Source organism: Trifolium pratense, linkage group LG1 (assembly GCF_020283565.1).
Source record: "Trifolium pratense cultivar HEN17-A07 linkage group LG1, ARS_RC_1.1, whole genome shotgun sequence".
Taxonomy (NCBI): domain Eukaryota; kingdom Viridiplantae; phylum Streptophyta; class Magnoliopsida; order Fabales; family Fabaceae; genus Trifolium; species Trifolium pratense.
The window spans coordinates 39,197,161-39,213,951 of NC_060059.1; the positions used below are offsets into that span (position 1 = coordinate 39,197,161).

Genomic DNA, 16,791 nt, shown 5'->3' on the forward strand with positions numbered 1-16,791 from the left:
ACAACCTTTAAAAAATAAGAGGTGGTAGCTGCTGCAAAAATGAGACTATAAGCGGTGAGTACACTTACGCTTGGGTGTTCAATAATCATGGATCAGCAAATCGTACTGATTAAGTAGCAACTTATTAAGTAGCAAACAAAAGAAGAATAATAAGTTGTACTGATTATTTAACAAATCGTACTTATACCCTTTATAGTTTATATAGTAGCAAACAAAATATTAAAAAAGGTATCATGCATCTAAACCGCCCGTGAAAATTAGGCCATTCAAATTGTGTGATGTATTTCTGTTACGTACGTGGTTGTTTTTATTATAATAACTAGCGCGTACGCACGGGTCGCGGCGTTGCCGCGATATTTTTTATCGTATGGCGAATATTGTATAGTACGAAATTAATTCCGTTATAAAATTATTCATTATTGTAAAGATCGTTGTCTTGTGTATATGATAGTTATAAAGTAAGGTAAGATTACTTTGTGAAAATATGATCGAAACTATTTTTCTATGATTTTAAAACATATGGATTGAGTAGTAATATGAATTCCTACTAACTTGCAGTTATTTTAGCTATCATTGATAAATATATAACCTGTATTTTTTATTGCGTGTTAGAATTATAAATATTAAAGTTGACAAATTTGATGAAAATATATATTAATTATGCTTATTAATGTATGAGTAGAAATATTAAAAATTGGAAAAAATAGACACTTGTATTAATATAGGAGTCGAAATATAAGTCCCGTTCAAATTATAAAAAATTTGACATGTATATTAATATATGAGCATAAATATATGTCACCATAAAAATTGGAAAAAATAGACACTTGTATTAATATATGAGTAGAAATTAAGTCCCCGTATAAATTATAAAATAATAGACAAGTGTATCAATATATATATGAGTATAAATATAGATTCCGTAAAAATTATAAAAAAGCAGGCATATTTAGTAATAATATATGAGTAAAAATCTAGGTCCACGCAGAAATATATATATATATATATAAGTAGGTTTTTTTTTTTAAATGACCAAAGTTAGTAATTAATTGTAAGTGTTAGTTTCTTCACCTTGCCACGACTTGAATATGAATTTTACTCCTTAACTCCTTTCACCCTTAGCTCAAACCAGTTGAACTACCAGCCCCACCTCAACATGCGTATTAATATGGGTATAAATATAGATCCTAGTAAAAATTATAAGTCCACGTAGAAATATATAATTATAATTTTTAAAGAAGGATCGAAGTGTATGAATTTTGATAATACGAATTTAAAAAGTGTGATATTATATACGATGTTTCTATCAACTAAATTATGCTCAAGTGTACCAATATTAACATTTTTCTTGAAATTAATTGAATTAATTTGTAAATTTTGGTGTGGAAAGACTAAAAAAACCCTTAAAATTTGGAGGTATCAAGTTTCAAAGCAAGGGTAGTATAGTAAATTCATAAGTATTCTCTTTTAATAGATTTATATATGCAATAAAAAAAGTAAATTCTTCCATATACCTAAAATTAATAAACACTACTTCCTTCATTCCGGTTTAAGTGTTGTTTTTTGCACCGCACATATGTTAATATATAATTTTGATTATTAATATTTTAAATTATTTATTATAAAATTCTACTTAAAAAAGTTATCAACTATAAAAAAATTATGATTTTTTTTAGAGAAGTAAATTATGAAAATTTTATATTTTAAAAGTATTAGTCGAGATAAATTGAACAACATTTTATATATTAATATTTATTTTTATATATTATAAAAAAATTACTATCAAAATAGATTACGTGAATAGTGCAGAGTGGTCAAAACAAAAACGACACTTAAAGAAAAATATAAAGACTATTTGTATCCACTCATCGGTGAATTGGTACATATCCAAATAAGATATATATCAAAGTGTTAAAAAAATTATGCCAACGTTTGTGAAATTGGGCAATTGAAATAGTGAGCACTCTGGTGCATATAGGTTGAAAATCTACATCGGTGCAGTCTCGAGCTGGGTATATAGACTAAGGTATGTGGACCAACCTGCTTAACCCGCAATACGGTTGGATTGTTAAAATCATAGGTTACTGCGGATCAAATATGTGATTTTGCAGGTTGGCACGTGTCAAAATTCATACTAAACATTTCTTATTAAGTATCATTTGTGTTTTTTTTTTTTTTTATGGATTTGAGGTGTGTGAAGGACAAATGACAATGAAAATGAGTTGTGTTTGATTCTGGTTATATTATTTGCATAGAGAAAATAGATAAACTAATAAAAATGTCACTATTTTTTTATTTGTTACTTACACTATGTTATAACATAAAATTATTAACAATAATAGCTTTTTTAGCTTTTGAAAAAGAAGAATTTTTATAATATCATTTATTTTTGGTTTTTTAAGTGATTTTTTACCTTATTTTGCATATTTACAAATTTTGGAGGTGTAAATGTCCAACCTCAACAATTTTAAAAGACTGTAAACTTTTATGTATTGTTTTCCATGTTCTTTCAAAGACCTTGGAAAAAAATCTTTGTAAGGCCGACATCATTTTTTTTGTACAAATGCAAGGTCCACATCAATTTATTTTTTAAAATAAATAAAATTGGAGAGCAAGGCCCACACTATATTTGTAGCATGAATCCTACATCTTTTTGTTGTGTGAAAGTGAATGTATGAAGCTGAGTACTTAATTATTTCATGGCTGATGAGTGGACAGGAGAGATTGATAAAAAGCATCTGATGCAAAGATATTGAAGTAGACAAATACTAAATGTATTTGAAGAGGATCTCTCTATCTTTGAATATGGACCAAAAGTAATTTTATATCTTTACTTAGCAAAGATTAAAACATTCTATTGATGTGGTCACATTACTTCCATCTTTGTTCTATTTATTTTTAGTAAGTAGTATTTTCTTACTCAAAAACATCAACATAAGAAACCAAATAAGATCAAGTGATTAATGAACTTCACTAAAGAATAGATCTTTTGGGAAAACTTAGTTCGATTCCTGAGTAGAACAATTTCTTAGACAAATTTTATTTACCTCACGGCCGAACTTCGGATTACTACGACCCCCTTCCCTAGAAATCGGAGGGTTAACACTCGAAAAAAAAAATCAACATAAGAGAGAATTTTACAAAGAGACAAACAAAATGAGGAGAAATTTTGGTACCTGCTCTTTCATTTTTAGGGAAATTTTTCTATGAATATGTTTGTGAAGGCATATACCTTTTTAGTATAAGGATGTACATACTATGTATGGTTCTAACATTGCAAGATACACATGCAAGAATACACATGCAAGACATTTTCAATGGTATTTCTATATATTCTAAACTTGTATGAAAGAAAAATGCAGTCACAAAGACGATCGCAGTAATAAATTAGAGCAAAAAATTACAATCAAATATACTAATTAATGTGGACAATATACAATACGCGGTCATAGACATAGAAAATATTGACGTCGCAGACCTGTTTATAAACGTTGATCAAACAATGAAAATGGTAAGTTGAACTGCTATAACATTTTTTCCGAGCTGGAAGATTGTTTGACATTGAATCTAATTCGCAAGGCGAATAGTTCTATCGAGTAATTGAATTCTATCAGTTACATCTGAATAAAAAAAAGTAAAAAAAATAAAAAACAACAAAAAAGGAATTTAACAAAATGAAAATTAGAGTACAAAATTAACAGAAGGAAAAACTTGACGTGGAGTTCCTGCTGACTATGCCTCATTGAGACCTTAATGGTACAATTCTACTACAACCCTTTTCTTTGCTTCTAAATCTTTTCCATTTTTTTTTCCTCTAAAGATCTTTTTTTTCCATTTTTTTTTTCAGTTGGCCATTGCCTTTTCTTCCCATATACAGATACAAGAATGACTACAACATCTCTATGTTCATGGATTTTCACTGTCAAAAACTTGTATATCTCTCTTTTTTTCATATCATTGGCTCAATATAACACAACACGAATCAGGCCTGGCTGTGGTTCTGTGAAATCAAGACCCTCTTCTTCGAGTAGATAACGCTGTACAGCTATTGGAAGTCTCGCAGGAGTGCGGGAACCTCTTGTATGATGACCGGTACCAACACAGATATAAACCTGCAAACGCTGCTCGGCAGCTCTGGCTGTGCTTCTTAGCACACTCAGTTCGTGTTTCAGCACGTGAATCGCTTCACTTACATGGAGTCCATGTAAGTCTATCATTCTCTCGTGTCCTCTTCCATTAACATGCATCTCTGGACCAACAGGATTCCTGAAAAATCAACATAATAATGACTACAGCAGTATCCAACATAAGGTAGCGTTTCGCATGCAGACAGCACTGCCTGTCAATTCATAGTATGTTATGAAGTGTGCACGCACAGGCATGAAAATGACACATCAAGACTGAATATATTAAGAAAATATCATAATTGAATGTAACCACATGTGCCGGTATCAGACAGACGTGTGCCAGACACACCTTCAATCTATCTGAAGCACTGACACTACATAGATAATATGCACCTGTCGAGAGTCCCACATTTGATGTGATATGATCTGAAAATATGTCTATAGGCAGGAGACATCTCCCACCTTAAAAGCCAATTTTGTAGGGTTGAATTAGGCTCAACACAAATTTTAAGAGCACCAAACATTCTATCTCATTCGACGATATACTTCCATAAAGAGGCTATTTGGCAGCCTCTATTGGTGAGGGAAGGAAAATATACAGTACGTACATTGGGCAAAAGATTCTTAAATGTGTACTGGCACAGGAGTCGGAAAACAAAAAGGTGTGAGTAGTAAGGGCAGTAAGTTGAAGGTAAGAAAAAGGAAATAAAAAGAAAAAAAATACAGCCAGCTTGTGAAAAGAAAGTGTTGTTAAAACTTAAATATGAACTGGAACAGACAGTCTGACCAGCTCAATCTCATTCCAAATTGACGGTCAGACCACCATTGGACCAATAAAAAAACAATCTAATAAATTGACAAATACAAGTTGAATTTGCCAATTCATCTGGTTGAACAAGCAACCATTATTGAAAAAATAAACTGTTTTCATATTTGATAAATTAATTTAAAAGATTTTTTTATTTGATTTAAATTATTCACATGAAGTCATCCCAATTTGAGTATTCAAGCAAACGGGTAACATGGTTGAACCTGAACTGAAAGTCTTACTAGTTCATTTTCTAGACTGGTTTTAACAATGTTTGAAAAATATATATTCTCATTATAACATGATACAGTTTTTGTTTTGATCAAAAGTCGATTGGATAGGAATAGTGGATAGCAATGAGGAACAGCAAACCTCTGACGGTAAATAGATTCTTGAGCTTTCCCGTGAGCTTCTTTCATATGCATGTTATGAATTTGCCCTTTAGCACTTAGCTCCTTTGCAAGGGCCTTATTGCCAATAAGGTAGGCTTGCCGTGCCTGTTTGTAAATCATGAACAATTAAACAGAAGTTACATAAATTAGGATGTGTCCTGCAAAATCCTCATGTTACATCTCTTCCCAAGGTAGAGCTTCATTATTGAAACTCAAGTTACATATATGTTATCTTCCATTCCAATGGAAAAATGAAAAGAAAAAAAAAAAAAAAACATAGGACTTGTTTGGATTGACTTATTTGAACTTATCTACTAATATAAACACTTGTGAGACTGTTTGGGAGATCTTATGAAAAACAACTTATGACATGTCTGTCCATAAGCTATATTCAGCTTAATTCCATAAATTCTCCATGATAGCAGCTTATAGCTGATAAGAAGACGGTTTGACTTAATTTTATCTTTTGTTATAGAAACACTTACGTAATAAGTGCTTAAAAGCACATAATTAAGTTGTTTATCCAAACAAGGCCAGAGAAAGAACATAACATATAAGTCTAATTTAGGGAACACAGGTTGGTGTTAGCCAACCATGAAGTGAGTAGCCAAAATCATCACAATATTCTCATTAAAACGTCCATGAACTTTTTTGGCAGCATGAATCAAGGACCCACCTGCTCAAAATATGCATTACGTAAGCGTGCATGATCTCGAGCCTCCTCCCGTAGTTCAGTATACATATTTGCTGTCATTCAAATTAGTTAAAGGAAACCAGTATAAAAGGAACTCATCTCAAAAAAGGAAACATACAAACATAAATATTTACCAACAGCGTCACCAGTTTCAAGCCAAACAGGAGCTGGCCGAGCAGAACCACGGTTTTGTAACCTATCACCAAAGTTAGTTCTCCCCTGTCCACCATTATAAGCACTAGCTAGAACATTTAAACTCCTGCTTGATCCAGTGGAAGCATCACCAGAACCATTTCTATCATACTTCCATATTCCAGAATCCTGAGAAGCCAATTTTCTGACAGCTGAAGCAAAATCAGTAGCACCTCTAGTTGGAAAAGACGAGCTAGTTTTGAACATGAGCAGGTCTTTGCCAGACGGTAAGTAAGGATTGGCACTTTGTTGAACATTATCTGCAGCATATTTTGCAGTAGTAGTCTGGCCATTTGTTGGAGCAAGTGCTGGAAAGTCCATTGCAGTCAGATTGGGAGATGATAGAGTCTTCGGACTTGGGTTCTGGCCGAAATTACTATCGACTTGAATCTACAAATTTGGAGGAAGAAGTAGATATAGTAACATAAATGTCCCCAATTAAGAAGTATGCAAGCAAAATGAAAATATTCACGAAAGTGACAATAACATCCATGGAATGAAAAAGAAAACCTTGAGACATGGTTGTATTACAATATCATATAACAAGAAAAAATTATATATCCAAAAAATGCAAATCAAATTTTAATAGTCCTGAACTCCTGATAAGTTCCTATCAGGTCCCCTGTGAGCACGATGCAAAGGGTATAAGGATTCAGGAAACAGTGATTTGAATCCGGAAGCTGGATTTCATTGGAGTCATCTCACAACTTTATGGGATGCCGGAAACATCCCTGCAAAAACAAGGCACAAGTATTGCTCTACGCATTTAGCTTCCATCTATTCAAATTTAATATTGTATCAAAACATATCGCAATATGTGAATTTCCATCACAGCATGCTAAGAGAAAGATATAGCGCATGAAGAGAGGCTTTATCAAAAACCAAAATTTAACCACAAGTTAGTTGGTACATGAAGATCAACCCACCTCTAACTGAGTGAGCATCTCAATGGTCAGATGTAAATCGCATCCATTGGCAAAGTAAACTTCAGCAAGGCTTTCTGATGCAAAACCAGGGAATAGAGAAGCTAAAAATTCCAAAGGGTTAAAATCAGTCTCATCCACAATAGCATTCTCAGTCGAAACATCATTTAAGAATCCATGTCTAGCATTGCCATCGTAAGCAACTGCGTCTTGACCACCGCTAATATGCAGGTTGTTATTCCCAATGGGTCTATCCCAAGGCTTTGCCAATGAATTTAAAAAGCTTGCCGAAGATGGTTCCTCCCGGTAGGTTGAATTGGAAAACCTTAACTTATCGACAAAGGTATTTCCATTAAGGTGCTGATGAGACAATTCCTGCTGCTCGTTTGGTATATATCTACTTCCCGTGGTAGAAGAAAACATTGACGATTCATTATCGTCGTTTATAGATAAGCCTGCGAAGGAGAGGTTGTTAAGACCTTGGGGTTCATCTTCTTCAATGACATTGAAATCAGGAGTGATATCATCCGGGAGTTGACAACGCCAGTAATTGTGGGCTTCATCATCAGAATTATTTGAAATGGATGATTCTGATCGATCTAAAACTGATTTTCCTAGAGAACCAGCAGTTGTAAGTCTTGCCGTTGCGTCTACCGAGCTAGTACTTCCAGATGGCAAAGATCTGAGGGAAAAGGGAATAAACTCTGCTGCATTTGGATTCAAACTGATCGCCTTGTTTGGAGAGTTCAGTTTCGTGTCATGTGGTGATCCTCCTTTCTTTGATAAACTCATTATTAACTAGAATACAAACAAAACGACTAAAACAAAGATAAACTTCGAAAACAGTAAAAGCAAGTTCCAAACAGCATTATCCAAACCCTGCAAAATAAATCAATTCAATCATACTCATTGAACAATAGTATCTCATATCGTTCATACGACAAAATAGATGTATGTGAACAAAAATACAGCTCAACATTGAACTTCATTGAATCCACCACTTATAATTGCCAAATTAAAAAGATCAGTGGAGCATATATATGAAAAGTACATACATAACTATAGGCTGTCGTTACGAAAAATTTACTTCGAAGTGAATCCAATAAGCTCAATTGAACAATTGAGGAACAGTTTGAGTTACAACACAACTTTTAGCAGATCTAATGAATACAAAAAGTACAAAAAATGTACTTGAGAACACTGGCCAATTTCAGAACTACTAAAAAACTTGAGGATAAGGTTAAAACCCTAAAATTTTCACAAACAAATAATTGAAAGTGTTCAAAACAGTATCTAAGATGAACTTAACAATTGAAATCATTGCTGAATAGTAACTACATAAAAAGCCAATTACCACCTAATCAAACTTCCAAAATTTCCAAATCCAAATTTCATAGAAACAACAAAAAAAAAAGTACAAACAAATTAAAATCAAAGTCAAAGCATAAGCACAAAATTAACAAAACCTTCAATTACAAAAAGCCACAAAATTTGCTAGATCTTAAGCAATTCAACACCCCCCAAAAAAACCCCAAAAAGTCAAATTAATCAAAAAGAACACAATTACAGAAAAAACACAAGATTTAATCAAAAGGGTAACTGAAAGATCTGAATTTTATGAAAAATTAGAAATAAAAATTATACCTTTACGAATCAAATCAAAGGGATCCATAAGGGAAAATTGCATGAAATGAAAGGGTGAAAGAGATGAAGAAGTGAAGAAATATTATTTATTTAATTTGTGGGAATTGAAAAAATTGGAACTAGCTTGAGTATTGTTATCTGAGTTATCAAGTTTTGATTTTTTTTTTTTTTTTGATTTTTTTTTCTCTCTCTAGTTTTTCTTGAGAGTATTTTTGTTTGAAAAAACCCTTGTTAGGGTAATACTAACACCAGCACCACAAAAATTGTAAAGAAGACACCCAACCTTTCGCCACTCGATTTGACCTCTCTATCTCTCTAAATTTTCTCTCTCTAGAGTCTCATAGTGTGTACCTGTTTGTTAATTAAATAATTTGTATGATTGGGATTTGGGTAAAAAAAAGTCTGGCACAAACTCTTTTTACCATTTTTGTGCAGATTTACTAGTATTTTATTTTAATTTTTTACTAGAATTAAATAGAAAAATAGTTTAGTAGTTAGAGTTTCGACTTTAAAATAAACTAGTCTGACACCCCGTGCTGTCGCAGGGCGCACCGTCGGTGCATATTGTGGGTATTGTGCTTATTTAAAAAAAATATTTTTTATATAAATGAAAAATATAAAAGGTTTTTAGATTAAAATATTAATTTAAATAAGAATTGAAAATTATAAAAAATTATAAAACGTTATAAATGAAAAAAATGTACGTACTTCTTCCGTCTTGTATTATAAGCAAAAAAATCATGTTTTTTCTTATCCTAAACTATTAGAAAAAAAAACAAAGATATTTTATAATTGCATTTTATTTTCTCAATTTCTAATTAACCAATAAAAAATATTTTTATTGGAATCATGCTAACAACAAAGCAGTAAAAAGAATGATGCAAACATAGTCAAACCAACGGCTTCATTGGCAACCACCGCTGGTTGAATATCTGAAGTGTAACATAGATGGTGTGATATTCGCGCATGAGAGCGTGTCTCAGAGATGAGTCGGGAAGCTTTGTTGCTGCATTCTCTTGTCATCACAGTGGTATGTATACAGCAATTAAGGCAGAGGCATGGGGACTTTACAAAGGCCTTGAATGAATAGCTTTGTTGGACTATAATAAAGTAGTATTTGAATTGGACAGTAAAATAGTAGTGGATGATGTGTGCACAAGAACAAGCCAAATCTTTCATAGTAGGGTTCTCTTGTTGTTAATTGTAGAACTTTACTTTCTAGTTACCCTGACTTTGTAGTTGTTTTTGCTAGGCGTCAAGCGAATGGTAGCGTCCATGCTCTCACAAGGGTAGTCTTATCTCATGCTTCACGCATTACTTTTGATGTTATTCCTCATTGTATTGCTACTATTATTTTGAATGAAATGTCTTAAGTTTGATTGCGTTCGAAAAAAAAAAAATACAACTTCTCAGGAAACTTATTTCAAGGATAACATAAAAAGTCATACTTCAAATTATTTTACTTTTATTACTAAACCTGATTTTTTTTTTTTGCTTACCGATTGTTTTGTTAAATTCAACTTCATTTCAGTTTGTATCTACATTTTGAAATGATTTTTTTTTTTGAACAAGCCAAAATGAGATATATATATATATATATTAACAAGAACAATCTTCTCAGCACAAGATGTGCTAAGATAGACTACCAAAGTTTACAAATAGTCACAGAAAGAAATACAAGCAATCATATAAGGCCCAAACATAGCAAAGGACTAGACCACCAACTATGGTAGTTTAAGACTAAAGTAACACTCGTCGTCTTCAACCACCTATAAGAAAAGAGCTTGATCTTGTCCAACATCTGATGAGGAGTGCTAGCTGAACCTCGGAACAATCTATGATTTCTTTCCGTCCACACAACCCATACACTAGCAAGCCAAATGAGCTGCAAAAAAGACCGACGTGCTCTAGATCCACCAGCTGATAAAGTAAACTGAACAAAATGATCCCGGATAGAAGTGAAACCCGTCGATGAAATGCCAATCCAATAGCGAACTAAATCCCAAATAGAGCCGAAAGTACTGCAAAAGATGAATAAGTGGTGGGTCGACTCAGCCGCCCCACAACCAGAAACACACTGATGAGCTGTAGAAGATAAAATGCCTCGGGTGACAAGGTTTGACTTTGTAGGTAACCTGTCACGCAATAATCGCCACACAAAAATGGAAACCTTCAAGGGAACCTGAGGATGCCAGATAAGATGCTCCGCATCATCCACATAGTAATTGAGGACATGAGAAGTTTGATCACCAGATTGTTTGCATGAGTCTCATGGTTGTCTGGGCAAAGTAAAGGTAACAAGTCTCCTTTTGCGGTATTTGGACATCTGATTGCATAAGTATCATGTGCAGAAATTGTATTATCCTAGTACTATCAGAAAAGAGAAAACATGTCTTTTTCCTTGGAGATATCCTATTCTAAACTAAAGTGAAATGAATTAAATCAACCTACAAATAAAAATGACTTATCCATCATTTCATATTCCCACGTTATAGACATAAACCATAAGTTTAACTTTGTTTTGCAGAAAAATTTGGATCTGCCACTATAAATAAGTAACTTCACTCCAACAAAAGATTGGGTTTGTGTTTGGAGTTTGAGGTTTAGAGATTCTTAGACATTGGGTGTGAGAATTTGAGGTTTGAGATTTAGGGTTTAGAAGTTAAAGTTTTGGGATTTGAATTTACCATTTAGGATTTTGGGTTGTGAAGTATTTTAAGTCCAGGTTTTGGGATTTAGGGTCATGGGTTAGGGTTTTGACTTAGGGGTTTTAATTTATAGTTTAGAATTTATGGTTTAAGATTTTGGTTTAGGGTTTAAAGTTAAGGGGTGGGTTTTGTGTTCTGAGTTTGAGGTTTGAAATTTTGGGTTTTGTGTTTAGGGTTTGGAGTGTGCTATTTGGGGTTTAAGGTTTAGATATATGGTTTAGGGTTTCGAGTGTGGGGATTAGGGTTTAAGACCTTTACCATAAATTTTTGAATGAATATGAGACACATATCGATATCATTGAAATCATGCATCAATTTACAGTTTAAGGTTTCAGGTTTAAGGATTGGAGATTAGTAGTTTTTGGTTTTAGAGTTTAGGGTTTGGAGTTTAGAGTGTGAAGTTTTAGGTTTAGGGTTTGTAGTTTGAAGTTCTGGGTTTAGGGTTTGTTGTTTGAAATTGGGGGTTTAAGTTTAGGGTTTGGAATTTGGGGTTTTGTGTTTAGGGTTTGAGTTTGGGGTTTGAAATTTAGGGTTTTGTGTTCAGGGTTTAGAGTTTGGGGTTTAGGGTTATGTATTTAAACCCTAAACCATATATCTAAACCCTAAACTTCAAACCTGAACTCCAAACCCTTAATTTCAAACCCTAAACCCTAAACTACAAACCCCGAACACGAAACCCCAAACTCCAAACCATAAACATAAAACCTAAAATTCCAAACCACATACTCCAAACCCTAGAGACAAAACCCTAAACCTTAAATCCAAAATTGCAAACTACAAATCCTAAACCTAAAACCTTATACTCTAAACTTTAAACCTTAAACTCTAAACCCTAAATACCAAAAACTAAATCTTAAACTCAAAACACCGAACCTCTAACTCCAAACCCTACACCTCAAACTTAAAATCGATGCGTGATTTCAATGATATCAATGTTTGTCTCATATTCATACGAATATTTTTATGGTAAATGTCTTAAACCTTAAACCCCTAATCTTAAACCCCGCACTCGAAACCTCAAACCATATATCTAAACGCTTAGCTACAAACCCTTAATTTCAAACCCTAAACTCCAAAATCCAAACCCTGAACACAAAACCCTAAATTCTAAACTCCAAACACCGAACACCAAACCCAAAATTCCAAGTCCTAAACCGTAAACCCCAAATATCAAAGTACAAACCCCAAACCTAGAACCCAAACTCTAAACTCCAAACCTTAAATAACAAAAACTAAATCTTAAACCCAAAACATTAAACCTCAAACTCCAAACCCTAGAGCATAAACCTCAAACATTAAACTCAAAATCAATGCATGATATCGATGTCTGTCTCATATTCATACGAATATTTTTATGGTAAATGTGTATTTAGCAGGGTTTCAGGTATTTCTAAATATCCATGTATATTATTTATAAAAATGCATTTTGTAATTTTTTTTATAGCTAGATATAATTTCTTGCTCATCTTCTTACAACACTAAATAATATTAACACATAAAAATATCAATACACCGTTATCTCTCACATTGACAACAACATTAACAATAAAAGAATATTTATTCAAAATGTTAAATGCCCAAAATCTATAAACACTTATTCAAAATTCATTTCAAAGCACTAACTTCGCAATTTAGATTCAAAAAGTTAGCCAACTTGATATTTCATTATTCATTTGGGACACTTGGCAGTTAAAGAAGATGTTAGGGCAATTGAGTCTTTTAAACAACATATTTATTTCTTATATTATTATATGATAATTAGAGTGTTTAGAGTTAAAACTCTGAACTCTATATATAAAATATATGTTCTTACAAGAGCTCTCAAATGGGTTGGTGCAATCCGATCAGATTAAATAAATTGACCAATTCGGTCTGTCCTATTGGTTAGTACGTTACACGTTACTCCCTCCGGTCCTTTTTATAAGGAACAATTTGGAAAAAAAATTTGGTCCTTTTTATAAGAAACAATCATTAAATTTATTCTTACAATTCCATTTCTACCCTTATTAAATTGTATCCATTCCAAAGTTATGCATTAATTAGAGTGACATATTCCCTAAGAATAAATTAATACACCAAGGTTAGTTTTGGAATAGATTGTAAAATTTTAGAATTTTTATTAAGAAAGATAAGGTTTCTTGGTGTGTGTGTTTTTACCAAATTGTTCCTTATAATAAGGACCGGAGGGAGTATTAAGTTTGGTCTGACTCGCATGAACCTTGTGGACTAATGGGCTAGTCCGTCCCATTTTCATTTAAGCGGAGATTAGTTGCTTTATTCATACACTTTATGTGTCAAATGTGAAAAATCAGAAAATTTAACTCGTGCTCTTATATATTATTGTCTCTGTAGCAAGGTACTAGGCACTGATATTGGCTTCTCTCTGTGTTTTGTGAAAGAAGAAACATGATCTCTTTCTGATCTATGATGTCTTATATATATGAGTGTCATAGGAGATAATGGAGGGAGTAGTTGATAGACTATATGGATAAATCAGGTGGTGGTGGAGTAAACATAAGGAGTAGTAGGCGAGTTCAGCTTCCACTCTCCTCCACCTCTTCCTAGTTTTTAGGCAATGCTTTCCTTAATGGCTATTGCTTGGTCAACTGATAATTGCACCCCCATTATATGAGCCGAGTTAGAACGATTATGAATAAGGTCCAAAATGGCCATAATGGTACAAACGCCCTGACCAAATATGTACATGTTAAAAAATCAAATGTGAAAATTTTGTTTAGGAATTCGTACATTTAATTATTCAAAAGTTTAAATATTGACTTTTATAATACAAAAATACTACTATTTTTTCATATTCTTTAATTTGTGTCTTTAGGACTTAGGACATGCCCGAGCCAAATTGTAAATACACTTTTTAATACAAAAATTATCTTTTTTGACTCCGTAAACAATAATCCAAGAGTATTTATTAGCATTTTTCTTTATTTTATATGTGATGTTGTACTCTATAGTTAACGATAAAGAAGTCGTACATCATAGTTAACAATAAAAAGTTCGAACAAGTTCATAGATAGACTTGCGAGTTTGACAGTTGATTTTAAAAATATTCTAAAATGGATTTGAGTTTGAGTTTGATTGTTAATATTGGCTAAAAAATATTTTAATGGTTGAAATACTAAAAATTAGATTAGTTGTAGTAAAATGACTCCGGAATGTCAATGGAACGGAAATTGAGTGGAAAGTATTTTACCACTTTCTTCCCACCATTTAAAATGTTTCTAATCTTGATTCCCCACTTCGATGAGTATTCTACCCTCATCCCCGTGGATCCCCGAAGTTCCTGGAGGGATCCATCAACCTTTTAAAAAAAATTCTATTATTTTCGCATCTCCCGATCCCCAAATCTCTCTCGGGAGAAATTTCTCCTCCATCCTCATTCAGGTTCCATTGACATCCACAAGGATCCACATTCATAGATGAAAATTGACATCCCTAAAAATGACAATGAATGTAAGAGAACTCAACAGTAAATTTTTTTTAAAGTAAAAGACTAAAATGTAAATGGCATAGAATGGCTAAAAATATAAAGTTCGAGAAAAAATAAATGAATTCAAAGAAACAATATAGAGTAATTGGAATAAAAAATTGCAAGAAATGTAAAGGAATTGAAAAGACAATGAAAGATATTCTTAAAGTTTCATTGAGCTTGAGCCATTTTTGAATAGAAGTAGGACTCAACAACAGTTTAGTTGTTGTAAAACGGTTTACTGACTTTAAAAAAAAACAGAAAAACGAATTTTCAAAATTGGCAACGAAACAAATTATTGGTTGAGTCGCGTACTAGGTCGCTTTCTTTAAGACGTTTCGCGGAACTACTCGAAGAAGTGCACTGTAGTATATCAACCGCGAAGTCCCCAGGATAAAACAGCCGTTTTCAATGAAAATACCGATAAACTACTGCACTGTAGTATCGGCCAGAATAACACCAAGTATGGTCGAAAATTTCGAACCACTCTAATTGATATACGAATATCAATTCTACGGCAACAACCGTTCAAATTTTGAAACAACAAAAATTAATTTCGAAGAAGAAAATGAGAGAAGGAAAGAAGCAGTTTTCTCAGAATGCAGAGAAAAAGAAGTGAGTCAAAACTGAAGAAAGTGAAGTGTATTTATAGGCAAGTTGAAGTTGCTCAGTCAAAGGCAAAAACGTGGCAAAAAATCAGGGATTTAAAGGACACGTATTTTGACCGTTTAACAGAAAAGAATTCCGTTCAAGACTTGGTCTAAGCACATTTAACATGTGCGAATTAAGGGACATACTAAAAGAAATTTAAATTCAAAAAATTTCTTTTTCTCAGTATTAAAAAATTAATATATCACCCAAGCCCGAACCGAGCCGAGCCGGCCGGTCGGACGGCGGCGGCGGCGCGCGTGTGATATTCGACATTGTGTGTGGTCTCCCTTTCTTACAAAAGTGGGTACCCTAAGGGCACACCCTTGGTTGCCAACTTGTGATATATAAACACTACCAAGTGGTGTGATTTTTCCAATGTGGGACTCAAAGAGTCTTTTTTCAATTCACACTACACATGGTTCTTGCACTTGTGTTTAGCACTTGTGTTTATTTCAATACCAAGTTCCCTCCAAATTCCTTCATCATGTTTCAACAGTTTAGTATCTAACAATTTGTTCTTTGTAAGGACTCTTATTTTATAAAGAAAGAAAACATGTTAACATTCTCCATTAAGTAATTGCCACTTCAAAGACAAGCCACAACCGTGACACTTATTTCACCAACATATTCTTAACAAATCCTTCCAATATTTTCTTCAAAACTTTGACTTCATGTTGACTTTCGGTTTTCTTAGATAAACTAGATAAACTAAAATTTAACTAGTAACAATTACTTCATGAGTTTTACTCTTTTTTGACAAATCATGAGTTTTTACTTGTTGCTCTCAGAAAATTTATTCGAGACAACTTTAAAATAGATCTTCAAAAGATACATTGATTCTTTTACTTTTCTTTTGTGGCTCTTGCAATAAACAAACGTGTAACAACCAACGACGTTAGACCTTCGATAATATTTTATAATTTTAATGAACCTCCCAAGCTAGAAGACATGAATATCCAATCTTTGTGTGCCCATGAAAATGCCCAGTTGTCCGTCATAAAATGGAAAAGCCCAATTGCGTCAAGTTAGTGCTTTTTAACACTCTAGTATATTAGAATTATTTTAAAATAAATTTCAATTTCGAACTAATTTTGCATAAAATGTATTAGTATTCAACAAAATTTAGGTACTAAAGAAATTTTATATTTTTCAATTGTTCTTTGTCTTT

At 32.9% G+C, this 16,791-nt stretch overlaps 1 protein-coding gene across 1 annotated transcript; it reads right to left on the reverse strand.

Annotated features, from left to right (window-relative positions):
* Positions 1-3,509: 3,509 nt before the first annotated feature.
* Positions 3,510-9,142, reverse strand: LOC123916353 (polyadenylate-binding protein-interacting protein 7). The gene is made up of 6 exons (XM_045967799.1): positions 8,781-9,142; positions 7,140-8,015; positions 6,156-6,603; positions 6,004-6,074; positions 5,308-5,432; positions 3,510-4,266 (listed from the first exon to the last, which is right to left on the reverse strand). The coding sequence occupies exons 2-6, from the start codon at positions 7,926-7,928 to the stop codon at positions 3,963-3,965; spliced, it is 1,737 nt and encodes a 578-aa protein (XP_045823755.1). The 5' UTR covers positions 7,929-8,015; positions 8,781-9,142; the 3' UTR covers positions 3,510-3,962.
* Positions 9,143-16,791: the final 7,649 nt, after the last annotated feature.